Raw genomic sequence first — 27227 nt, 5'->3', positions numbered from 1 at the left:
TTTGTCTCACTGTGATATTCATAATAAGAGCAGTGGACCAGTCGGCTCTTGTCTACGGTCACACATTGCTAAACATCAAAAAAAGAAAATGAGGAATTGCTCATGCTCTACAAACAGTCTGTTGCAGGTTTTTTTTTTTTTTTATAAAATATGCTGCTACTTTTTCCACAGTGAGCATTAGGGGAGAAAAAGTATAACACATTTACTCTTATATACTTTCAGACACAAGATAACAGAGGAGTTTGGAATATTGTATTATTAGTATAGTATTGTATTGTATTAAGCAGGTTATTTCTTATTAGGCAGGGAAGAAAATCCACGGAAATTCATATTAAAATTATTAAAAATGCCTGTACTATTATCTGAAAATACTATTTTCTCTACAATAATTTCAAAGATGTGCAATTGCTATGTTCACTAGTGCTATTATATATTTATTTATTTAAAATGAAATGTATATTTCACTGTATATATATATATATATATATATATATATATATATATATATATATATATATATATATATAAATAAATAAAAGCCAATTCAAAATATTAAAGGGTTACTTGAGTGATTTATCATTAAACTTTGTATTTAAACTGAGTCATTAATACAGTAGAAATGTGAAATTGGATTCCTTCTAGACTGAGAAAAGATGTTTCTAGATGTTTAAAAAAAAAAAAAAAAATGCCAGCAACCACAATGATTAAAGGAACATTTTGAATTAATTAAATTAACTATACATTTAGCCCATCTATAAGTTGTTTTTTATGTGGCTCATCCAATCAGATTTTAGATCAAGAAGTATTTACTTTATAATAATTTTTTGAATGGCATTTTCAGAAATGTAACCATATCATAAAAATGCCCTTGTCAAACATGAAAGTGAATAATACCTTTCAGAAATGCACCAGATGCATGGGCTGAACTTTGACTTCTCACCTCCTGCTGTGTGATGTCCAGGATTCGCTCCAGGGTTAACTCCTCAAAGTACAGACGGTCACACTCATCAAAGTCCGTACTGACCGTCTCCGGGTTATGGTTCACTACCACTGTACGCTTGCCCATCTGTCTGAGGGCACGGATGCTTGACACAGCACACCAGTCAAACTCTACACTGCTGCCTATGGAGGAGTAGAGCAAACACTGCCCTGACCCACTCTTGCACTAATTGCTCGTTAAAACTAATGAAGACCACATATGAATGGATTGGTGTAAAGTGGAAACAGAACAAAACAAAACAAAAAATCTAAAGATTATTATGTAAAAAAGATTTGAGCTTACCAATGTGATACGGACCACAACCCACAATCATGATACCATGATCCTTAAAATCCAAGTCATGCTCCTGTTGAAAAGGGCAAAAAAGTTGCTTCATCATCACATACATGCCACAAGCTTCAATATCCACAGTGAATTGCATAATTTATTTTATTTTGTTTTATCGTATTTATACCACAAGTTACAATTTCCTTTTTATTTTATTTAGTCAATTTTCCTTTATTATATTATATTAATTATATTATCTTTTTCCTTTTACATTTCAGTGCATTTATTTAAAAAACATTTATCTTCCCTTTAAATTGACATATTTTCCTTTTTTACTACACCTTATTTATTGTGCATTTTGGTGCTTCTAAGTTCTAAGTTCTGTATGTGGTTTGGCAATATTGTAAATGTTAAAGCTGCTGTCCGTAACTTTTATTGTGTTCAAGATTTACAAATATTATACAATGACAATGTACAACATGAATCCATTTTCCAAACCATGTTTTTGTCCTACCCCGAATCATTATGGTACACTAAGTGTTTATATTGGGACTATTTCAGGCCAAACTGGTAGGTGCAACTTGCCAGACATGAACAGAGAAGTATCTCCGGCTGCAATGTTCTTCCACGAGACACGTGCAGTTATGTTTATTAACCACTAGAGCGCAAAAAGTTACAGACTGCAGCTTTAACAATCATGCTGCTAAAGCTTTTCCTTGTTAAATACATTTGATGTGTGCTAAAGTCAAAAGGAAAATTGCGCTACTTTGGAGAAGTCTAGAAAAAAATTGCTCGGGACTTCAATCATTAAAGACCCCACATAAAGGTTGGACAGACTGATTTACCTGACCATGGTAAGTGCAATACAAATAGTTGGTGGCTGCAGGGTACTCAGCAGCAAGTGTATCAATCTGAAAGGGAGTACAAAAGCCATTTATCATGAAGCAATGGTTATTATAACCACTGCATCTCAATAATAAAAGGCTATTTCTGGCAATAGGCTCAAACCTGTTTGACCCAAGGTCGGATGTTCTGGTTGAGCCTCAGCGCCCGAGCTTCTCCCTCCGAGATGTTTAGAGCCTGGCCAACCTGTCGGTCTGAAAAACCATCCCTCTTGGCCTTCAGAAGTAGATCTTTCGGCACTGTGGTGCTGAGGTTGCAGACAGCATAAAGAAACACAACAACATGACACAAATGCCCTGACACAAAGTTTGCAGAATGCTGACACTTTAATGTTGAACTGTATTGCTTGGTTACATAGTGTTTCCTGAGCTGGTTTTTAAATAAATAAAAAAGTTTAGGGGGTAAATACATGCAAAATCATTAGAGGGAAAATGTTTTTAGGATAAATAGCAAACCATAGACCTTTGATCATCAGAGAGTTCAAGCATCAGTGTATAAAAGGGAAAGAAAATCTCCACCAACAAATATTGCCTTAGATGCTTAATACTTATTTTCAAATCAATACAACATTTGAACAAAGATCAAAGGGTAATGGAATCAAAACTTACAGATATTTTCTTCCTTAAAATGAATGTTTTATAAGTACTGCATAGGCAAAAAACAATTCAGGTGACAGACATCTGTTATATTTTTTATCCATTCCTTTTAGATTTTTTTGGCAATGTATACAGCAAGCCTTTATTACATATACTGGTCCTGGTTTAAATCTGTTTAATAACAATGCAACAAGCATTCAAACCAGCATGGGACAGCAGGAGTGTGAGACAGTAGAGTGTCAATCGCAACGGACAGAGACAACCAATCCTCACTATCCCACGCACCAAATGTGAGACTTTACTTCATACTGTGCTTAAAAAGGTCAGCGCTCACCTTAAAGTAGCTTAGTGGTTAGGGGTTGTAACTGAAATGATGGTTCAAATTTTTATCTTCATGTGCTTACAGGTCATGCTCAGGTTAATGTGGCCAACTCAAGATGCTGCTGTTCTACAGCAATGTACTGTACAATGAAGACCTATAAGCAAAGTTTGACCATATTTGTGCTTTTAATAAAATAAAGATCTAGACGTTGGTCTGAGTAAGATTAAGTGAATTATCAGAATATAGATTATATACTTTAGTGGTCATTATAAATCTGAAAAAATAAATGATCTGAATCAAGGATTCTGAATAGTGTATAATTATTCAGGTACAAAATTATTTTGCAAAAAGAAAACAAATTCATCAAGATGTTTTATTATGCCATTACTTATTACAGTTAAGCCTATTTTTACTTACAATTTCTTAAGTTTTATTTTTGCAATTCTCAATAGATTCTCATTATTGTAGTACAGTCATTTTTTTAAGTAATAAAATAAATTCTATCACACACTATATATATAATATACACTAACCGGCCACTTTATTAGGTATATCTGTTCAACTGCTTGGTAGCGCAAATATCTAATCAGCCAATCACATGGAAGAATTGTGATGTATTTAATACTAATAATTAATAATAATAATTTGCATATAGAGCTTTTCAAGGCTCTCAAACTGCTTTACATGAAAAGGGGGGGGGATCTCCTAAACCACCACCAACGTGCAGAATCCACTTGGATGATGCCACGGCAGCTATATTGCACCAGAACCCACACACCACACCAGCTGATTGGTGGAGGAGACACATTCAGGCATCTAGACATGATCAAGATGATCTGCTGAAGTTCAGTTACTTTGATTGCCATGGTTGTTGGTGCAGACAGACTGGTCTGAGTATTTCAGAAAGATTTTTACACAGAACCATCTCTAGGGTTTACAGAGAATGGTCCGAAAAAAGAGAAAATATACAGCAAATATACAGTTATGTGGGAGAACGTGGAAGGTCAGAGGAGAGTGGCCGGACTGGTTCAAGCTAATAGAAACAGGAACTCAAATAACTACTCATTACAACCAAGGTCTGCAATAGCATCTCTGAACACACAACATGTTGAACCTTGAAGCAGATACAGAAGCAGAAGACCACACCGGGTGCCACTTATGTCAGCTAAGAACAGGAAACTGAGGCTACAATTCCCACAGGCTCACCAAAACTGGACAACAGAAGATTGGAGAAATGTTGCTTGGTGTGATGAGTCTGGATTTAAATAGCAGGGCCAACATTAGGCATAAACAACATAAACATCGGATCCATCCTGTGATGATGGTGTAATGGTGTGTATTTTCTTGGCACAATTTTGACCCCTTTTTACCAGCTAAGCATGTGTGGTGTTGCTGACCATGCCCATCCCTATGACCACAGTGAACCCGTCTTCTGATGGCTACTTCCAGCAGGATAACACGCCATATAACAAAGCTCAAATAATCTCAAACTGGTTTCTTGAACCATGATTTCATTATACTCATTGTATATACACATGAGAACACACCAAGCTCCAAAGTCACTAGATCTTAAACCAATAGAGCACATTTGGGATGTGGTGAAACGGGTGATTTGGATCATGGCTGTGGACAGCTGACAAAGATATGAATGTATCAAGTCAGTATAGACCAAAACCTCTGAGGAATGTTTCCAGCACTTTGCTGAATCTATGCCACAAAGAATTAAGGCAGTTCTGGAGGTAAGTAGGTCCAACCCGGTAACAGCAAGGTGTATCTAATAAAGTGTCACATGGGAATAATTGGCATAATTTCAGCAATTAATCCACTAATGATAATGACTTTTTTGCATTACAGTAATTTGTATTTGTTGTGTAATTAGTTAGCTGTTATATAATGATGAATATATTGCTGTTACAACAAAATAAAAAATAAAAAAGTTGCTAAAATAATTCAATTGTCTTATTTTCAACATGCATTATTTATATTGATTTGGTGTGAAATTACCAGGACATGATTAGACAGGTCCTGATATTCACCCTCTTATACTTTAATACTAATAAGTTCAATGTATAATATATTCTATCATTTTATGTTCATTTTAAGTGTGTTTGGTTTATTTCTGTCTGTTAATATCGGTTATGAGCACCCACATGTGATTGTTAACCTTTCTCACCTGTTATACTGACCCAGGTGCTGCTCCATCTCAGTGATGTGCCTCAATTTGTGCAAGAACCATTTGTCTATGGCAGTGAGGTCATGGATCTGATCCACGGTTACACCACTGTGCAAGGCCTTAGAAATAAAACAATAATGCCTTAAATCAGCAGACAATACTATAAATGCCATGAACATAAACAGGCTTTTCTAATAAATTATGGCAATCTACAAGAAATTGTCGGGTCATAGTTAAATGAGAAATAATGGCTCTTGATTGTTGGCTGTTAGGCTGCAGTGTCCCTTGAATACAGAGCAGAGCTCAATGAGCTGTAACTTGCGGTTGCTGTAGCGCTGTGAGGGGGACGGGGCTCCTGGCCAATCAGGACACAGCACTTAATAGCCTGTCTGCTTAATAGGAGGCACAACCTGCTCTGAATGAAATTATGTGCCTAGAGACTAGCATCAAACTCTAGTGTCACAAAAGCGAGACCAACCTTGAGAGTTATTGATGTCTCATGTCTTGACAGAATTTAGCCTATTATTCCTTAATAAATCTGCCAGCATCAATGCGTTCATTTGACACTCACATGACATGTTTTTTTATGAGAAGTAGGTTATTTTCTCTTTAGGCAGACAGGTAATTTTAATTTTGAATGAATGTCCAGTTGATACAGAGCTGTCTTGTATCATCTTAAAGGGGTTATTTTGCGACACTGACCAACTGGCTACAGTAACTGTACAGTACTACATAACCTTAATACTGCACACATATTTAAAAGGCAAGTAAATAAAGAGATTTAAAATGAAACAGGAAAAGGAAAGAAAAGAGATTGCTGAGAGCAATTAGAAACTAGGAAATTGGTGGCCAGTGACAATGGGTCAATTACACACTTTAATGGTTAAACAAAAAAGAATCAATGATTTTTATAATAACCCTTTAAAATGAAGGCTTAGTTAAATATCCTGAGGGAATATATGATTACCCTCATGTTTACACGGAATGTTTACAGAGAATGTATACATTTCCAATTCCCTAAGGTAGTTTTTCCATTTTCTTAGTCTTGAGAATCAACTCTGATAAATATATTATAGTTAACTTATAAATCAGTTTCAAAAGTACAATGCAATTGAATCTACATAATTTTACTTGGAACAGGACACATTGTATTATGAAATTATTAAATAACATACACTACCATTCAAAAGTTTGGGGTTGGTTATATTTTCTGTTTTTAAAATATGTCTTAGCAATTTGATTTAATTTTACCAAACAAAAAAAGAAAAGAAAAAAGTAACAGTAACAGTAACAAAAAAAAAAAACAATTTAAAATAACTTTTTTTATATCTGATTGTATTTTAAAATGTAAATTATGCTGCATTTTTAGCAATCAATCAAGTGTCACATGATACTTCAGAAATCATATTAATATGCTGATTTGGTGTTCAAGCAACATTTCGTATTATTATCAATGTTGAAAACATGCATTTTTCCTGGATTCTTTGATTAATAGGAAGTTCAAAAGAAAAGCAATTATTTGACATAAATCTTTTGCAACATTAAAAAAAGTATTAAATTGTATTTTTAATTTAATGTATTCTTTGTTGAGAGAAAAAAAAAACAACAACACAAAAACCTTATTGGCCCCAAACTTCCGATTGGTCTAAGCTGGATGGAAAGATTTAAGACTGATATAAAAATTGCTGATTTATTGACTTATAAATCATGAATCTAAATTAAACATGGCTGTCATATTGAGTTGAGCACAATCAGAATATGTCATCTAGACTGTAATGCACATCACTTAATGCTCTGAGTCACATACCTGGGCGAGGGAGAAGATGCGAGTACTTGAAGGCATGGAAAGCTCTCGCTGCAGGTCACGCTGCTCTGCCCAGGCTCTTTTCAGAGGCAAACATGGTACAAATCCATCCACTGAGGGGTGGCACATTCGCAAAGCCTTCTGGATGCTCTCCTCGAAGGTTCGGCCAACTGCCATGACCTGTGAGGGGAGGAAACAAGAGGAAAGAATGGAGACGGAAGCTTTTGCTTTTGCCTATTTCTGTAAATCAACAGCACTGAATTAACTGTGACACGGACGTTAACGAAATTGGCCAAAAAGAATCAAAATCCTAATTCGGTCCTGGATTAGTGTTAATCTGTGCTAGAAAGCAGCAGGTTTCAATTGCCATGGCAACTGCCGCACCTCTCCAACACTCTTCATGGCACTGCCGATCTCCCGAGACATCCCTTGAAAGCGGTCCAGATCCCAGCGAGGTATTTTGGTGACAATGTAATCCAAACTAGGCTCAAAACAGGCTGTGGTCTTCTCCGACACTGCGTTCTTTATGTCCGGGAGTGGAATGCCCAGTGCTAGTTTAGCAGCTACAAATGCTAGTGGGTACCTAATGAGAAAGGGTCAGAAAGCAGCCATGGGACAATGTTAAATCTCAATTGTTTCTTCTAGACAGGAATACAATTTTGCAGAGCGATTTGTGACCAGTAATTTTATATGTGTCCCCTATAGAATTTTAAAGCGGTGGTTGCATGCGATTTTACCTTTTTAACTTTAGTTAGTGTGTAATGTTGCTGCTTTAGCATAAACAGTATCTGCAAAGTTACAGCACTGAAAGTTCAATGCAAAGAGATGTTGTCTTTTAAAGCTATAGCAGTTTATTGCCTAAAAAAACGGCCGGTTTGGACTACATCCAGCTTCTTCCTGGGTTGGTGACATCATAAACCCTTCCTATTAACATAAACACTGCCCCAGATGTGACTTCTGCCCGTAATGGTAAGGGGTGTAGCGTTTCCGGACAACCTGTGCTTGGCACTTCAGCCAATAAAAATACATGAAACTACATTTGGACATCTAACCAATCTAAGACTATTGTGTTTTTCAGAGGGATGGGCTTTGTAGAAGCAGGAAGCAAACGAGTTGTCAAAGGACAGTGGAGACAGCGGTGTGGAATAAAGGTCAAATATAAGAAAAATATAACGTTTAAAAAAAAATACACCAAAGGAAACACGCACGCGCGCCCTCGGATCAGTCAGACGTAGTGGTGTACAAGAGGTAAAAACAATATAAATACTTTTCGTTTTCTCACACAAACCGCTCGTTTCGTGTCTTAGGCCATCAGTGTGTACTTACGATGGGGCATTGTTTAATTTGGACTTCTCTGTGTATGCTCTTTGAGGTGGTGACCACAGACCCGCATTATGTGAGGCAGAGACAAGAAAGGTTTGACCTAAAATTATCAAAATTGAAACTACTGGGGAAACAAATACTCCTACATCTCGGATGCCCATGAGGTAAGCTAAAACATATCAAAATTTAATTTCAAAGTGAACTATCCCTTTAAGACATGTTATACTGCGCTCCATAAACACAACCAAGCCTAGAAAAAAAACACATGTTATACAAGCTCTGATGTATAACATCAAATCTCTTACTGCACGTCAACCATTGTCTCATTTGTGCCTATTTGTATTTCTAGTAATGAATTTAAGTAGAATCTGAGACATCTGAGAAAGTTGATACTTTTACAATTAAAATTACTTATTTTTCCTATTGGGATTTAGAAAATAATAATAAACCCAGCCCTTAGCACAATTTAAATAACCATGCTTTCCAAAATCCCTACATAATGATTTTTCAAAAAATATTAATAATTGCCCCACAAGGTATTAAAACTATTTTTGCCTCTTCACACTAATCTTTTTATAAGACAACAAAATCTGTTCTGTTTATTCCACACAATTTGTTTGTCTTCTTACGGAGCGTGTGGCATCGATGCTTTCAAAGGATATAGATTAATTTCGCACTGAACAGACAGAGTGGTGGGTGGGTGTTTTTTAGAGTCTGGCTCTCAACATACACAGAACTTTGGCTGAAGTCAGTTCTCAATATTTTGGTGACAAAAACTCAAAACCAAAGGCAGTGTGAAACTGACACCTTCAGTTGATCACAGGGAAACGTCTGTTTCGCAGGTAAAACTTGAACCAAGCCAAAGCAATTTACAGTCTTAAATCTGTACCATAGAGTATTAAATTAACTCAAATACAAGACAGTAAGGTTCCTAAAGACATACAGTAACGAACTGTGGTTACCCATAATACTAGCATTCATGTTTTTACAGACTTTATAAATACAGATGTATTATTATTTAATACTGTGGTATGCAGCTCTCACCCTGTAGCTTTGGACGCCAGTGCTGAGCTTCTAGAGAGGCGGGCATTCACCTCAATGATACAGTACTCCAGAGAGGACGGATGCAGGGCATACTGGATATTACATTCTCCCACAATGCCAAGATGACGCACCACCTTAATAGCGGTTTCTCTCAGCATGTGGTACTCCTCATTGGACAGAGTCTGGCTGGGTGCAACCACAATGGAGTCACCTTTGAGATGACCAGAGAGGGCTATTAACTGAAGCGCTTGAGGATTTACAATGCATATGATGTGACTGGTGTTTAAATTTACATGGCTTTATGTTTATGAATATGGATGTGTGTATACAGGGGTCAATAACAAACAAGGACAAACAAGTCTTTTGAATATCTAGTTATTCAAGTTATTAAAAATATATATATTTTTTAAGAAACCATTTTTATTCTCAACAACGGTTTTGATTTAATGCCTAAACATGTCAAGTAGTTCAACCATTGATGGGGGGGTTCTTTATATATTTTGTAAATGTTTTATTAATGAATATCATGGGAGTTTGACCAATTTGAAAGTGTACACAAACCTATAACTAGTCATATATAATATATATCCTATTAAAGGGTTCTCACACAACAATTATGTCATTAATTACTCACCCTCATGTCGTTCCAAACCTGTAAGACCTTTGTTCATCTTCGTAAGAGAAATTAAGATATTTTTGATGAAATCCGAGAGCTCTGACCCTTCCATAGACCTCTATAGAGGTGGTAAAGACATCGTTAAAACAGTTCATGTGATTCCAGTGGTTCAACCTTAATTTTATGAAGCAACGAGAATACTTTTTGTGTTCAAAAACAACATTATTCAACAATTTCATCAAGCCTATATCAGACTCTTACACTGTTGACGTAGAGTGAACAGTGCAGTGTTTCCTAGTTCTACGGCAGAACGACTCGTGCGCATGCATCATGGTGCTCACGTGAACAGCGTCGGCCAATGGTAAGCCAGCTTTCTGAAAGCACTTGCACCGTTTACATGACAACAGTGTAAGAATTATTTTTGTTTGTTTTTGTGCACAAAAAAAATATTCTCGTCGATTTATAAAAAAAAGGTTGAACCACTGCAGTCACATGGACTGTTTTAACAATGTCTTTAATACCTTTCTGGGCCTTGAAAGTGTTAATTAAATAGCGGTCTATGGAGGGGACAGCGAGCTCTCGGATTTCACAAAAATTTCTTATTTTGTGTTTCGAAGATGAACAAAGATTTTATGGGTTTGGAACGACATGAGGGTAAGTAATTAATGACAGATTTTTCATTTTTGGATGAACTAACCCTTTAACACACACACACCTTATTTAAAGCTGCAGTCCATAAGTTTAACCTCCTTGTCACCATCTCTGTTTGAACCCTGAAATTGCAGTTATCTTCTTTACATGGGTTGTGCATCAGCACGGCTCCTCAGCGTGAAATAATCTAATGTTTTGAGGTGTATGTGTGGATTGTCTATCAGTGCACCTGTTGCCACCGATGATATTCGTTTTGAGCTTTCTAGCCACAAATGATCCTCCACCTGCCGCATCCACACATGCAACATAGCCTACTATGTATACAGATGTGGTGTAATTATTGTTGCCAAAATTACCAACCAGGATATCAAATCTGTACTGAAATTTTTAAAATGTGATGCTTTGAGCGCTGTCGAGCGGAATCGTAAGCACCTCTGACTGGCCATTGTGCCCACGCGCTCATCAAATATATCTGTGATTGGCTGAAACGATCAGTGCTTCACAAACATGTTGTTAATATAAATCAATGACGCTTTTCAAAGAGCACTTACACAGATACACATGGAGCATTTGCATGCAGACGTCTATCAGCCTACCGGTCTGCTGGTTGATGACTGCTTGTGCTTTTAATGCTCCTGCTCCCGCTTTCAAAACACTTTCAAACACTTCCGTGTTCTTTCAAAGGCTGCGTTGATCATTGTAGCCAATCACAGGCACATCCGATGACTGCACAATGGCCAGTCAGTCGGTACTTTTGACAACACTAGATGTAATGATGCAAAGACCAATGACGGAAGCCCGTATTTCCCACGGAAAGCTACCACTACCACTCAAATTAACACATTATTACAAGCTTACCATTTTAAATGGGGCTAAGGTAAGGAGATAGTTTTGAACACTGGATGGTTGTGTACTTGCTCAAATTTATTTTGGATCACATTTAACCAAAAAAAATGTATGGACTGCTTTAAATACATATTTAAAATATATTAATAAAAAAAGTAAATACATGCAAGATTTTATTCTACACACATTTATTTTATTGTGCGTACCTGTGTGGATGCCCAGAGGGTCAAAGTTCTCCATATTGCAGACAGTGACACAATTATCAGCAACATCTCTCACCACTTCATATTCAACTTCCTTCCAACCCAGAAGGGACTTTTCCACCAGGATCTGCCTGCTCATGGCCAGGGCCTGTTACAGAACAGAGTAAAGAGTGAACAAACTTAACCCACTTGCATCATGCCAAACCACTAGAAATCGACCATAGCAAAAGGGAATCAAAATTTCCTTGATCTTCTTGAGATAAAAGTCTGCACTATGAACACTTACTGTAACTGCCAAAAATCAATTTCATTCCAAAAAACAAAACAAACAAAAAAAACCATTTACTGAGACCCTAAGATGGAAAGATGTAGGTTTTACCACTGCAGAAAAATAAATTAAAAACATATTTAAGAGTTTAATACATTTTTGTACTATAATTGAAAAAAGCAGATAATATTTAAATTCAGAGCATTAGTATTAATAGAAATAATTAACATCATGTTGTGTGATTTTTTTTACAGTGTATTACCTTGCAAGCGGTGTCCTTTAGCTTTTCTCTATTATCACACAGACCTGAACCAAGGCCACCCAGGGCATAAGCTGATCGTAGCATGACAGGGTACCCAATCTCCTCTGCTGCCTTCAAGGCATCTGCCACCTTCCAGACAAAAAGGATTACCAGTACATAATCACAGACAAATATCTATTTAAACAGTAAGCAAAAGTAGCATTTACATTTAAATATTTCTCTGAAATCTCAAATAAGATGGCATCACAGCTTTGAGCAGTACCACATTTTGCATCTCACCGTTTTAACAGCAATACTGGGAGCAATCTTTTCTTTGATCTCCATTAGTTTATCTGAAAAGAGTTGCCGGTCTTCAGTGGCCATGATGGACTCCACAGGTGTGCCCAAAACCTGCACTCCATACTTCTGCAGGACACCACTCTGAAAGAGCTCCACCCCTGGGATCATGGACAGGAACATAATGTGCCATCGATCAATCCTTTCAGTCCTTTTAAATTTGGTAAATTGTGATGCTGAATGCTCACCACAGTTAAGAGCCGTCTGTCCTCCCATAGAGAGCAGGATGCCATCAGGTCGCTCTACTCTGATCACCTCCGTCACAAACTCAGGAGTGACGGGCAGGAAGTACACAGAGTCTGCCTGCTTGGTGCCAACCTCGTTAGTTTGTACAGACGCAATGTTGGGGTTAATCAGCACTGTTTGCAGGTTTTCCTCCTGTAGACAGAAACAAGAAACACTGCTGGGAGAAAGAACACCTGTGGTGTCTCTGGAAATGTAGAACTTTTTTTAAGTATAGAATTAAAATTTACACAAATACTAAATGTGCTAAAACTAAAATTTTAAAAAATATTTTTTTGTAAATGAAATTATTTAAAATATAAATATATTAAAAGTTACACTATGCAACTTTTCCATCTGCTGGAGGGCGCCAATTCAAAACAAAGGCGTAGTTTGATGACGCCATATTTGAGTGCAGCAACTTTCGACGTGTCTTCTTCACCTCACAGCCAGTGGAAAAGAGGACTCTGGCAGAAATCATGTTGATGGATGCGATTATTAACGTTACTGTAGTATGAAGCAGAGCAGGACAGTATTGTGTGCAAGCAACGGGAATTTTATTATGACGGAACGGGACACAGTCGCTGGTCGCCGGCGCCATTTCCGCTTTTCCGGTCATGATTAGGAGGTAACGCAGCTCTGTTTATCATATTAGATACATTTGAGTGTGTTTAAAGTTATGTTATGACGTTACTCTGTGCGTTTGCTCCGCGGCTGCTGTGACACTTGTTCACACTGCTAAGAGTAAATCGCTTCTGCCAAATAAAACCGTAAACCGGAGGTAACGCAGATATGACGCAACTGACAGGCGACTCCCTCAGACGCTATTCTGAGATGTCCCAGCTCCTTGGTTAAAATTAGATGTCCCGATAAGGGTTTTTTGCACCGAGTCCGAGTCATTTGATTTTGAGTATCTGCCGATACCGTGTCCCGATCCGAAACTTCTATAATAGCCTATTTGTTTGGATTTTAGTGCAACAGTAAATATTTTAAAAAGTCTGGGACCGGAGTTGCACAGTAGAGAGCAGGAAGTACAACGGCGATATCAAAAGCCTGCCCATACTCTCACAGATACAGACCAATTAATTATGTTGGTGTGAAATAAACAGTTATGGAAATGTAGAAATTAAAGCTAAAGCTCCAATCTGCTCCCAAAAAAGGTCTGTTAGTGCCTCAGTGACTACGTTTACATGGACAACAATACTCCGATATTAATCTGATTAAGACAATACTCTGATTAAGAGGCTACCATGTAGACAGCGATTTCTAATTACCTTAATCTGATTAAAGTCATAATCTAACTAAACATAAATCGGATTAAGACCTGTGGAGTATGCCTATTTTAGTCGCATTATCGGAGACATGTACACACCTTAATCTAACTATTAATGTCATGTCGGAGATTTCACCGCATTTTGTGACAGGACACGTAACGTTACGCACAACAGGGGAGTACAGAGGGGAGGCTTTGTGGGTTGGAGCCTCTGCCCTTTTTGAAAATTAATCAAAAGTGCTTTCAACAATCATCGATAATATTGTGGCCAATAAAACAAAATTGGAATTATACTTAATATAACGTGTTCAAAACAGTAACAAATGGTGGAAAAGTCGCGTTTATCTTTTACGGATCTGTCAGTCTGAAAAGTCGTTGCCATAAACGTTGTTGCTATGGGCGGTGTGTGTTTTACTTGTTCATTGTGAACACTGCGTCCTCTCTCTATATTTTTGTTGTAATTATTATGCTCATTGTAAAAGTAAAATACAATAAGTTTGTATCTGTAATCGCAAACCAAATGGGTCATTCAGTGAACGCCTGTGGCTCGACGGCAGGAAAAACAATCCAAAGAGTCATGATTTTTAAACCTTTTTCATCATTAATCAAAGCTATTATTCTAAATGTAGGCTGTCAATAAGGAGGAAAGAGGGGCAGTGTCTCTTCAAAAAAAAACAGAAAGAGGCAATACATAATATTACAAAAATAAATCAACGTAAATGTAGATATAAAACATTATAAAAACGCATGTTTTGTTATACTTCTTAATGTAAAGTAACACTGTCCAACAGCGACACCCGCAGGTGAAGTTACAGCGGGTTTCCTGAGCCCATAAAATTAACACACCTGCCAAAGTCACGCTATGATTGGATGTTGAAGAACCTTGCGTGGCATTGGGGACGTAATGACGTGCCATAATCGATCTATGTTCTATCACATGTAAAACGGGAACATGAACGAAGTACTCCAAAAGCAACTCATGTAAACACCTTAATCAGAATATTGTCTTATTTAGAATAAGGTCAATAATTAGATTACTGCTGTCCATGTAAACGTAGTCACTGACAACTTCACTCAGAAAAGACGTCGATCTCAGCTGTCAATCATGACGTAACACCCCCCGTTTTTATAGCATCAAATAACTAACTAAAACTATACTTATTTAAAAAACAAACACTTGAAATTAAATCATTGTGATGATAACTGCCTACAATGACAAACTCACTTTTGGGAAAAAATATTTGAAGTCTAATTTGATTGTTTAGTTTGCCTCGTGTCCATTAGAAAACCCGGAGGTACGGCTATACTGGGACCGGTCACCTGGGTGTGATAGAGGCACAGAGGCTTCAGTTTCTGAGAGGAGTGCTGCAGGCTTGATTTAAACCAACCAACCAAAAGTGACGTCATGCTACACACGTTGCTGTTTCTGTGTGGAGTTAAAAGGGTCAAACTCTGTGCCACAGCATAACTATTGATGTATTTAAAAAAAAATATGAGAATATACATATATATCCGAGTCTTGATTGGGAGGTAACATCCGATACTGATTGAGTCACCTGATCAGATCGGGACATCCCTAGTTAAAATAGCAATTTTCTCCAAATTTACAAATAGTTGGAAACATTTGGGATATTAGTACTTAACTGAAAAAAATATATAACACTGGCCAAGTGGTTTTTGGATATTTTACTTCACAAATACAACAAACTGCACCTTTAAATGAAAAACAAACAAAAATGTAAAATGTTGCCTTGGCACCTATGTGAAATGATTTTAAGTTCTAAAATTACTAAAAAATTATAATAATAATCATTAAAAAGTAAGCTAAATATAACTATTAAAATATCTAATAAAAAATTACAAAAATCACAAAATTACTCAAATTGAAACTAAAAACGATATAAATAAAAACTGAAAATATAAAATAAAAGTTATTAAAAATATAAGGAATATTACTAAATATTATATAAATACTAAAATAACACACTTTTTTCACACAAAGAAGCAAGACAAATATTATTGGGAAAATATGAGATATTTAAATTGGTATTAATCAAAACATGGCATTATGTGTTTCACTAACAGCCATTAAGAGTGCCCTTTTGACTGATGGCATGCTAATGTCCCAACTAGCTTTACCAGCATAACTTCCTAGGTTAACCAGATCTACAAAAAAACATTTTGGCTGCTGAACAACACATCTGTCTAGTCCACCGGCAACAAACTAGCACTTCTTAAAAAAACTTCAGAAATGTATTCTAAGGCATAAACAAGATGTGCTCAAAAAGACTATTTGCTTTTATAAATGCTCAAACAAATTAAGGCCGCATGGCTGTGAAAAGGTGGTAATTGGTCTGAGAAGGACTCAACAAAGACACTGCAAAAAGGTGCAACCTGCAGAAATAAACAAAACAGCTCACCTTCATTGCTTTGACAGCCTGGGATCCTGAGTAGTCAAACTCTCCAGCTTGACCAATGGACAGGCCTCCAGACCCTAGCACCAGCACTTTGGATACCTGGGTAAAACAAGTACAACGAACAAGTGTCTGTGTCTATACTCAACACAAAGTGCCCGCAGAGAGGACTTCCAACTTATGTAGTTTGTCTCCCCCACCTGGATTCTCGGAGGAACAGCAGGTTTCTTAGGCATCACAGATGCAATGCTCCCCTCCTTCCCTTTCCTTATCAGCGAGATGAAAGCATCAAACAGGAACTATAAAAGATAATTAAAGAAAGTACACTGGCTGGTTTTTAATGAAATAATCAGCACCCCGCTGTCTAGGGCACTCATGTATAAATCCCTATGGAGGATTCAACACAACATGATCAAGAGAGGACATTCAGCCATGAAAAACAAAAAGATCAGACTCTTCACAATCCTCTGACAGTGCTGCGGTACCTCTGTGTCTGTGGGTCCTCCCTTGGCCTCGGGGTGAAACTGTGCTGTGAACACTGGCTTGATATTATGCATAATACCCTGGAAGAGTAGAAGAGAAAACAGTGTTAGACGTTAACCTAGATTCCTCTAAAAGCAAACAAAAGTTTTTTTAAATATGTATATTTTCTACACAGCCTAAGAGATAATTATCAATAAAGACCGAGGCCATAGTAGTCAAACCAATGTCAACCACAGAAGCGGAATTCATTACTAAAAAACCTTCCGGGCACTTTTAATTAGTTTTTCGACAGTCAGTCACAGTTGAAGTGATAGTTTACCAAACAATGACAACATGAAGTTCTTGAGTCTGACAGAGAGACTCCCCAATACTTTCATTATATGGAAAAATTCACATTGTTGCTCGTGCTCCATGGAAGAGAGAAGGTTGAACAGGTTTGGAATGGCATAAGGGTGATGAAATTATGACAGAATTTAAATTGTTTTGGGTGAAGCATCCCTTTTTGGTTAAATCGAGTTGCACAGACCTCATTCGTTCCATCATTTGCATTTATGAAGAGAGGACTCCAGCCTGGAGGAAGAGACTCGCTGTCTATGCCATACCCATGATTCTGAGCTGTGATGAAAGCTTGGCCCGTCATCACATTCACAACTGGCTGGTTTTGGCCTCTGTAGAAAAAGAACAAAGTCTTTTTAATTAGTCTAAAGAGTGCAAATGACAACTGTTATGCTTTCTCTTCTTCTGTCATAATATTTTTTACCATTTCAAGACCCACATGAAATCAAATTTGACATAAAATCTGTAAATTAGGGTCTATGCTCCAGATAATAATAATAATAATAATAATAATAATAATAATAATAATAATAATAATAATAATAATAATAATAATAATTAGTACCTGTTTCCCATTAGTAGTTTATAAGACTTTGCACCAGCTGCCAGAGCTGTGATTTGATTCCCCATACAAATACCAAACACTGGCTGAAGACGGTCACTTTCCAGCACCTGTATTTCATTATGATGGCAGGATGAAAAATAAGCATAGTGTGACAGCACTATCTATTAATTTTCAATTTCCCATAGTTGTACTTGGTTTGTAATGTGAACAGTCAACGTCAACTACTGTTCACAGCCTACTTTACTTCTGTATTGTAACATATTTCCAAGAAAAAGTAAAAAAAAAAATATATATATATTTGGTTTACCAGTGTGGCGTAATTGGCAAAAATATTATTTCAGATGAATGATTCCGAATCAATTGTTCAAAACGATTAGAATATTATCTATCATACCGTGCGAACATTTTGAATCAAGGTCTTAGCCAGTGAAGGATCTCCTGGGCCATTGGAAATGAAGAGGCCGTCATACTCCAAACTCATCAGGTCTTGGTCCCATGGCACTAAATGCACCTCTGCTCCATGCTAGGATATAACAATTAAAAGATTTGAAAAATTATTTGTTATAATGTCTATTGCTTTCATAGGAGAAGACCACAGGCAAAATCCCCTACCTTGACAAGTAGTCTTATAATGTTGTGCTTGATCCCACAGTCAACAGCAACCACTTTGATTGGGTTACCTTTCCCGAACACTTGAATATGCTTAAAACAGGAAGTGACAGGGTCATTCACTGAAAATGCAGTGACAGAAATGTGATCAAGTATGCTGGTTAGTGGTTACCTTGGTAGAGACCTCAGCCACTAGATTTCGTTGGTTAGGGTCTGTGATCTCCACTGGCTGACCATCAAATTCAATTTTCCCCAAAACGGTACCCTTATTAGAGGAAAAAATAGGAACCTTCAGAATGTGTTTAGGACAAACTGTGCATACTTCAAAGTTGCACAAATGCTGACCTTGTCTCTAATGATCTTTGTCAGCATCCTGGTATCTATCCCAAAAAGTGCTGGCACCTGCAAATAAAATAAAGAAAATGCATTAAATATTGTAGAATTAAGAATATTAGTGAGTAGAAGTAGAATACATGAAGACACCTTCTCCTCTTGAAGCCACTGTGCCAGTGATTTTACAGAGTTCCAGTGACTGTACTCATGACTGTAGTCCTGAACCAGCAATCCTGACACCTTCCAGAAACAAATACATGGAAACAAACAATCATGACTGCTGATAAGTGTTTAATTTATATTTACATTTATGCATTTGGCAGACAATTTTATCACTCAATCAACTTTATTTATATTGCGCTTTTACAATGACGATTTTTTTCAAAACATTCTTCACAGTGACAATAATTGCAACAAAATTAGATTAATCCAAAAGTGATTTATCCAAAAAAATTATCCAGAAGTGATTTATGATCTTAGCGTTGCTAGTAATGTGTGAGCTGCACCGCTCACCTGAATGCGATCAGACTCCACATTTTTCTTCAATCCCAGCTCATCCAGCTCCTGTGTGTTGGGAACACCATAATTTCCCACAATGGGGTAGGTGAGGGTCAGGATCTGCCCTCTGTAACTGGGGTCTGTCAGAGCTTCGGGATAGCTGGAGAGATGATAATGCTTAAAGTCAGCATCAAACTAAACTTGCTATAGTCTTTGCTTCCCTATTTTGATCCAAGTGGGGGAAAAATGTAAGCGGAATCATTGTGGTTTGCCATTGCTGCAATCTCTTGTGAACGAAAGGTTGTCCCGCATAACAAAAAACACTTAAAAAGAGAAAAGTTATATTAAGATTACAAGGGCACATGTATAATAAAAAAATGTGTGATGTGCATAGATAAATCATTGAAAATAAATACTGCAATGGACCCTTTTCACACTTTACAGACTGTGATGACACACGTTTTAACGGTCATCAATATTATTAATCCTGCAACGTTTTTTGTATTTTCATTTTTAAAAATTGTATGTATATTTATAACGCTAATAGTTAGTATGATATTACTTTTGCATCAAATAACAATAAACTTACCGCTGATGTGAGGGAGTTTCTAATACAGGTATATGGGAGTGATAGTAAAAATAACATCTTTCTCTCTTTTCACTGCCGTTATCAATCTCACTCTATTTTTTTCCTCTTTTTGAAAGTTATAAAATCACTGTTGTTGTGTTTTTCTTTCATTATTTGAGAAAATAGGGACAATTTTCTCAAATAATATATTTAATGTATTCTCTCATTCACTGCTGTAAAAGTTAAGCTAACTAGACGACTCCCTCGCTAAAAAAGCCGATGTATGTAAAAATGTAAAAAGGGTCTATAATATACTTTAAAAATGCAATAATTGAACATTTTGATTCCATGGTGACTTTGAAGCTAATATATAACAGTAACCTCTGTATATTGACTTGACAAAGTAACTGATTATTGACTTGATAAAGAATAAAGCATTTGGTCTTATGTAGTTCAAACTTTCAGGAGATTTTAAGTTTGAAAATTATATGGTTGCAAGTGGCTGGTAGACTGACAATAGGCTAAAGTACTTAAAAGCTTTAGGAGTTACAGCTAAAACATTTAGTCTTGAGTTACAGAGTGTTGATTACAGTGTTGCCACTTATTGGTTATATGGAAAGTTGTTTCTTTTGCACTCTTCACAATTAGTCCTTCTTACCCGACTAGTCCTGTGTTGAAGACCAGGGGCCTGTACCATGATGGCAGTTTAACAAACTCAGGGTTAAAGGATTAGTTTCGAGTTGACAAAACCAAACCATTGTATTAGGGCTTTGTTGGTCCCATGATGCTGATCATCAGCTTTCTTTGTCAACTCAGGCTTTGATCCTGACTTCAGGAGTTTAGCTGTGACATCAGCAGTGAACAGCCAATCACACGCTGTGGAACTGAGATTCACTTCTCGCGAGACAATCAGTGAGATTAATTTCTCTCTTCTGCAGAATATTGCATGATTGAAAAATATTAAGAATAAAAAATAAAAAAAAATACACAGCAAGAAGAAAAGCTGTCTATGAAAGAGGACAACTTTAAGAAAAAATTGTATACGTCAATGCAAGTAAACGTTATGAAGTTAGTTTAGTTGATATAGAGAAAATTAAACATTTAAGCTCAGTGAGCATCTTTTTTTTTTATAGGCTATTTTTATTTATTGATTTTAAAACTTTGTCCATATGACTTTATGCAGGTGATGTTATTTATATGACTTATGTATTAATTTTAACAAAGTGCCTATTAATGATTGATTAACTAAAATGATAAATGTGTAATTGATTTAAGGTATAATAATTACATAAATTATAACTAAATCATTCAAAATTAATATTATTATAAATAAGCATTGTTAAAAGCAAGACGCTTTAGTCTTTAAAAACCATTTGCTATGTAATGACCTTTAATTTGGAGCAGAAACAGGGGGAGTGGCTTTACTGCATCAGAGGTGTGTCACTTTACTCACAGCTGATTGGCCCAATTTCAGTTTGAGATCTTTAATCCAGAACATAACCTGCCCTGGAGCAGGTTAGCCGTGGAGCATAAGTTACTATGGCGATGAACACAGCTAAAAGCCAAACCACTTTAATGGTACCTAAAACCCAGGATTGGCACAAACTAAGCTTAAACAAATCAGGCTAGCCAGCAAAACCAGCTTCATGGTACAGGCCCCAGCTCTCCAGCTGCCGAGCGATTATGGCCAAAGGAGTATCCCTTCATCTTGGTCCCATCTTCAAGCACCAGGTGTGCAGTCTGAGCCTGGACATTACACTAAATTTAGGCAACAAAGTCTGTGGCAAGGAATTTATCATTTTCATCTTGAAGCCAAATGTGAGGATAGATTTTGACTGCCATGTAACAGTTAAATTTTCACCAAAGTTTTTTTCATATCATGTAAATGAATATGCTCAACTACTTAACTGAAAGTTAACACACCTTAAAGCTGAGCAACCTCGTTGACGTTCTCCAATTGCGCCGTCCCAGCCTCAGTGAGTTGGCAATTCCACAGACAGTTAAAATTTTTGACATATCCGGTCCAGAAGTGTTTTTCTCCTTTAGAATATATGCTATTTTCAAACTGTGTGTGAATATCAACTCAAAGAGAGTTTAAAATATTTCCATGCAGCGATTAATAGCACGCTCCAATCACCTGCTGCCGCTGTGTTACAAGTTTGGACTGGAGATGGAGATAAGAGCACGAGATACTCTCATCGCTTACTCAACGCTCTGTGCTCTGATTGGTCAGTTTGGCTTCGATGGCTTAAACCGACGCTGCTGATATTGAATAACTGTTGTTAATCATTTCTAGAAATCCATGTCAACAATAACACATGAACATACACTTCTACTTTGATGCTATATTTTCAAATCTATTACAATAAAAAATTAATACGGTAGGTAGGCTAACTAAAACCGTGAAATAAAGCTCAAATGAAATATAAATATATTACATGGAAAAACATTAAAAAAACAAATTAAGTTGACAAAAATAAAGTTTTAAATTAAGTTTACTAAAACTTAAACTAAAATTTTAATAAAAAACAGAATATGATATAAAATATACAATAGCTAATGTAAACTATTAATAAATGCTATATGGTTATGTTAGCCTACTAAAATAACAGATATTTTCAAAGACGAAAAGCAAATGCAGATTCATTGTGGCAACATCTTTTTTTTATAATAAAACTATAACACCTACAAAAACCTCAAATATCCCCAACCATTCTCATAGAAAAAAATAAAATATATGTATAAATATGTTTTGTGCTGCAAGAGTAGCACTTCAACCCGATTGTGTTGGTGGTTGGGTTGAGGTCAGATAACATCAGTGTTTTTTTTTTTTTGTTTTTTTTTTAAATGTACATATAATTCCAACAATACAAAATCTTGCCTCAGTCTCCAGTGCAGACCACGTGGCAGGTTAAATAAAATGTCATGTGTTGTATTTATGATTTTTAAAAGGAAGCTCTAATATCGGAGAAGCGCACAGACTTCTGATTAAACTACAGCACTTCCTAGCAATGCATTTACATTTGCAACCCAGATCCACAGTTTGCTACAGTGAGCAAATCCCTGCTCTTTCCCTCTCCTTCTGACAATAGCGAGAGCCCCTATCAGGGGATTAATGCTGGTGCAGGACTTTGCTGAGCATGCTGGGAGGGCTCAGTGCCAAGGCCGCCACTCTGGTGGATTCAGCAGTCTGTCAGAAACAGCACATAATGTGGGGCACCATTCAGCAAAGACAAAGTCTTCAGACAGGAACAATATACATCAAACATCAACTGTGGCGGGTTGTAAGCAGTGTCAACTTGACCGCAAACATGGTACTCTGTGTAACAGATGTGCATTCATATGCATGAGTGAAACTGATCATCATTTTTATTTTTATTTAATTATTATAGTTTATGTATGTAATTAATCTCAATTATAAACTCTTTAAAACTAGCCTTCAAAATGTTTATAGTGAATTCAGGTTGACACTTTTTCCCAGTCATCTCAATGGCAAAAAAGTGTCCTAATCAACCTGAATTGACAGATACCATATGCAGAATACTACACATGTATCTAATCCTTCCAGTTTAGCTGGTTTACCTCTTCACCCACTCCAGTCCGATTCTGAACTAAAGGAGTGATTGTTATATTTTCTCACAAAATGTAATGTTCCAACACCAGGAAAGTGTACCTTACCATTTCAGTCAGAAACAAGGGTCTCTCAATTAGCTGTTCACATGTTTTTGCATTTATAATTTGTGTTTTAGTTTAGTTCTGGTTATATTTTTATATTTGTGTAAATACATGGCCATATAGGGGTATGTATTTTTCAATGGCTATCAGTAAAGAATGCTTTTATATAAAGATTACCTTTTATGTTTTGGACGGTTAAATCTTAGAGGCAGGTAAAGCATGTACTAAATACAGAAATATTTTCATTGTATTTGTTTTATGCTATTTTTAATGGTCAATGGGGGAGAAATAAGCTTTTTGCCACCATGTAGTGACCTCTACCACACTGGAAAAAAAAAATGAAAAAAAATTGATGTCTCCAATTGAAAATTTTCTAGTGACTGATCACATTTAAATTTTTGCAATTGGACAAATTGAATTTCTGTGATTTGATGCAATTTAATTCACCGAAATTAAATTTGGCCAACTGAAAAATTTAGATGTGATCAGTCACTAGAAGATTTTTCAATTGGGGCCTGATTATTTTATTTTTTTACAGTGCAGCAGTGGCATACACTCAGAAGAAAAGGTTCTATATAGAAACTTAAAAGGTTCTACTGGCACTACGTATTTGGAACCCCTAAAAGGTTCTATATAAAACCCTTTTTAAGTGCCAAAAGGGTTCTTTCTTGTCATTATAGAACATTTTTTGCATTTTTTTTTTTTTGCATAAAAGGTTCTTTCGAGTATACTCAACTCCAAATAACCTTTCAACAAACTCTGATCCATCGTTTTACAGTGGACTGCCCTCTAGTTGTCATCCTATGAAAACTCACCCATTTCCCTGAGACAAATCTGTAAAATAAAGACCATGCTATGATTAAACAGTATTTTGAGTTGTAACATTATTATAATGAAGCACCTCTTAGTTTAAATATGTAAATCTAGCATCTAGCTAAATATAGCATTGTGGGATGAAATCATCATATTTACATTATCTGATTCTCCTGCAATGTGATCCCTGTGTCTAAGAAATGTAATGGAGAGAACATCCCTGTCTTTAACATAGCCTGCTGCCATACTTCTGTGCTCCTTTTCTATTCTAAGAGCCTGCTGGCTGTTGGCACAATAAGATGGAAAATTGCTAAGTGATTAGGGGGTATGGGGAGTTTCAGAAATGCATAGCTTTCTATAACAGCTCAGCACTGGATCGTCACACTACACAAACACGGTTAGTTTCTTCTTCTGGAGCCCATTCACTTTGGCTGGGATCCCATTCGCTGTTTTCAAAGATCCGCAGCCATATACAAGGGTCTGAAAATAACCAAGGCCATGTTGGTCTCAATCTAAACTCCTTATTCGTGTCTTTCCTCCTTGGATGACAACATAATAAAACTGTCCATTTATCAACATAAAACAACTTAAATGATGCATGTAAAAATAAAGCTGATTCATTTATAAAGTCATTTTGGAAGTTTTCGTTTCAGAAACTAGCAAACAATTTTCAGATTTAATTTTTTACATTTTTTTATATTGTGTAAGATTTGGGACGTGTCATTGTTAAAGCTGTTTATTTGTTTTTATTATATTTAATACTTTTGTTATCCCAAAGAGCTTATCCACATCCCAGCACATCCAATGCAGTACTAGAACATTCTAGCAGCCTCTAGTATATGCAAATGATTACTTTGTATCTTATTCCATCTCAGCACTTGAAACAGAAGTGATGGGCAGGCCTCTCTGATGACGTGTGTTGGTGACTTCAACAATTTCATAATAGGGATTCTTTTAGAGTGAGTGGCTGCCATTAAGATGGCTTGGAGACCCTCAATAGGAGTTTCAGCCACTTTTAAAGGCTGTGTACTGCTTTGTTTAGTTTTACCCTTTATAATCTGTCTGAGATGGCTTTAAGTGATAGGCAGGTGACGCTGAATCAACCCCCTTAAGGAGTTGTGGCCCCCCTCAGAGAGATCCCAAGAAAACTTTGCACCTCTTCAGGAAGGGCTATAAATAAGGCCCATCTGTCCATGGGCTAAGTTACAATCTCATTCCTTATGGAATTAGTAAGGAGTCCAGGAGCGTGAGTGGTACTGTTTGTTATGGGGACTCACATCAGAACCATTGAGGTCCAAACTATGACCTCTATGAGTCAGAATGCTTCTGTCACTCTGCCCTAAGGTTATCTGAATATAACGCTGGTCACTTCCTACTCTATTCTTAAGACAGCAGCACCATGTTTCATTCACCCAATGAAGTTTGACCTTCAGTATCTCTTGAACTCTTGAATCATATAGCCAAATACATTATTCACACAATTTTAGATGTATGTGAGAAAATGTCCACCATTGCATATTTGTATCTGTTAGCAGTGTATCTGATCATATTTGTGAAGGATAGATGTGTTTTTGTTGGCATGTTTAAATGGATAGTTCACCCAAAAAATATTATCCCATAATTTTCTCACCCTACAAGCCATCTATATGACATTCTTCTTTCAGATTAATACGATTGGAGTTATATTTAAAGTTACCATGGGATGGATGTTATTTTTATTATTTTATAATGTTTCCTGATCACTTATATTGTTAGTATGGTTTTTACATAAAAAAATATCATAATTTAAAAAATAAAAGGTGTTTTTTTTCTATACTGATTTAGCCCTCTGGCATGAATGCTCTGTTTCAAGTGTCTGCTGTGAGATTTTAGTAAGACTTCAGTGAAAACACCCACTGTTGTGATTGGCTAACATCTTTACATTTGAAATGAATATTAGATAATGTGGCGGAGGGGGCGTGGTTTAGTGAGGCAAGCAACACTGCCAGTCAAGAGAGAGACAGAGGAAAAGATTCCTGAGTGAGAAAGTGTTATTGTACTGAGTTGTTAAAGGGTTAGTTCACCCAAAAATGGAACTTCTTTCATTTATGACTCACCCCAATGCTGTTCCACACCCGTAAGACCTCTGTTCATCATCGGAACACAGTTTAAGATATTTTAGATTTAGTCCAAGGCCTTTCTATCCTTTGAATGTAAGTGTATGCCCACTTGCTGTCCAGGTCCAGAAGGTAATGCAAACATCATCAAAGTAGTCCATATGTGACATCAGTCGGTTAGTTAGACTCTTTTGAAGCGTCGACAGTACATTTTGGTCCAAAAATAACAAAAAATATGACTTTATTCAGCATTGTCTTCTCTTCTGCGTTTGTTTTCCAATCTCAAATAAAGAAATACAAGATAAGAACAAAGTACAAGAACTATTGCTTAGTTTGCACTGAAAAAAGTGTGTTGGATTTACATGATTTAATTTAATTGCATACATCTGTCCCAAATGAATGAATGAAAAACATAATTTGTTCATTTAATTTCAACATCGTGGAATTAATACATTTTAAGTGATCAAATTTAGTTTCAAAGTGAATTTTAAATGGCTCCCTGACATGATTTAGACATTACAATCATATATTCATGAATCCACTTCAGTTTCATATATTTTAATGTTACACAGCTGAATTATAATACCGCCCTAGCTAGTTGACAAAGGTGCTATTAACCTAATCATCTGAATCAACTAATTAACTCTAAACACCTGCAAAAGATTCCTGAGGCTTTTAAAAACTCCCAGCCTGGTTCATTACTCAAAACCGCAATCATGGGTAAGACT

At 36.4% G+C, this 27227-nt stretch overlaps 1 protein-coding gene across 1 annotated transcript in view; it reads right to left on the bottom strand.

Moving 5' to 3' along the window:
- cps1 (carbamoyl-phosphate synthase 1, mitochondrial) overlaps positions 1–22060 on the bottom strand; it is a 53952-nt gene extending 31892 nt beyond the window's left edge. Inside the window, exons 1-26 of the mRNA XM_067445096.1 lie at positions 21839–22060; positions 21578–21661; positions 20574–20599; positions 19363–19507; positions 19000–19089; positions 18862–18918; positions 18689–18781; positions 18520–18609; positions 18302–18430; positions 17908–18014; positions 17533–17674; positions 17009–17086; positions 16724–16822; positions 16530–16625; positions 12803–12992; positions 12558–12715; positions 12279–12407; positions 11752–11896; positions 9433–9643; positions 7450–7648; positions 7069–7245; positions 5262–5380; positions 2276–2417; positions 2113–2178; positions 1283–1346; positions 941–1122 (exon numbers count right to left, since the gene is read on the bottom strand). Of these exons, the coding sequence (XP_067301197.1) occupies positions 941–1122; positions 1283–1346; positions 2113–2178; positions 2276–2417; positions 5262–5380; positions 7069–7245; positions 7450–7648; positions 9433–9643; positions 11752–11896; positions 12279–12407; positions 12558–12715; positions 12803–12992; positions 16530–16625; positions 16724–16822; positions 17009–17086; positions 17533–17674; positions 17908–18014; positions 18302–18430; positions 18520–18609; positions 18689–18781; positions 18862–18918; positions 19000–19089; positions 19363–19507; positions 20574–20599; positions 21578–21661; positions 21839–21931 (3111 nt within the window). The 5' untranslated portion in view covers positions 21932–22060. The remainder of the gene's footprint in view (positions 1–940; positions 1123–1282; positions 1347–2112; positions 2179–2275; positions 2418–5261; positions 5381–7068; positions 7246–7449; positions 7649–9432; positions 9644–11751; positions 11897–12278; positions 12408–12557; positions 12716–12802; positions 12993–16529; positions 16626–16723; positions 16823–17008; positions 17087–17532; positions 17675–17907; positions 18015–18301; positions 18431–18519; positions 18610–18688; positions 18782–18861; positions 18919–18999; positions 19090–19362; positions 19508–20573; positions 20600–21577; positions 21662–21838) is intronic.
- Positions 22061–27227: the final 5167 nt, after the last annotated feature.

The sequence above is a fragment of the Pseudorasbora parva genome, chromosome 5, assembly GCF_024679245.1.
Source record: "Pseudorasbora parva isolate DD20220531a chromosome 5, ASM2467924v1, whole genome shotgun sequence".
In the NCBI taxonomy this organism is placed as follows: domain Eukaryota; kingdom Metazoa; phylum Chordata; class Actinopteri; order Cypriniformes; family Gobionidae; genus Pseudorasbora; species Pseudorasbora parva.
The sequence above is the reverse complement of the archived record's forward strand: the minus strand, read 5'-3'. Positions and strand labels throughout refer to the sequence as shown.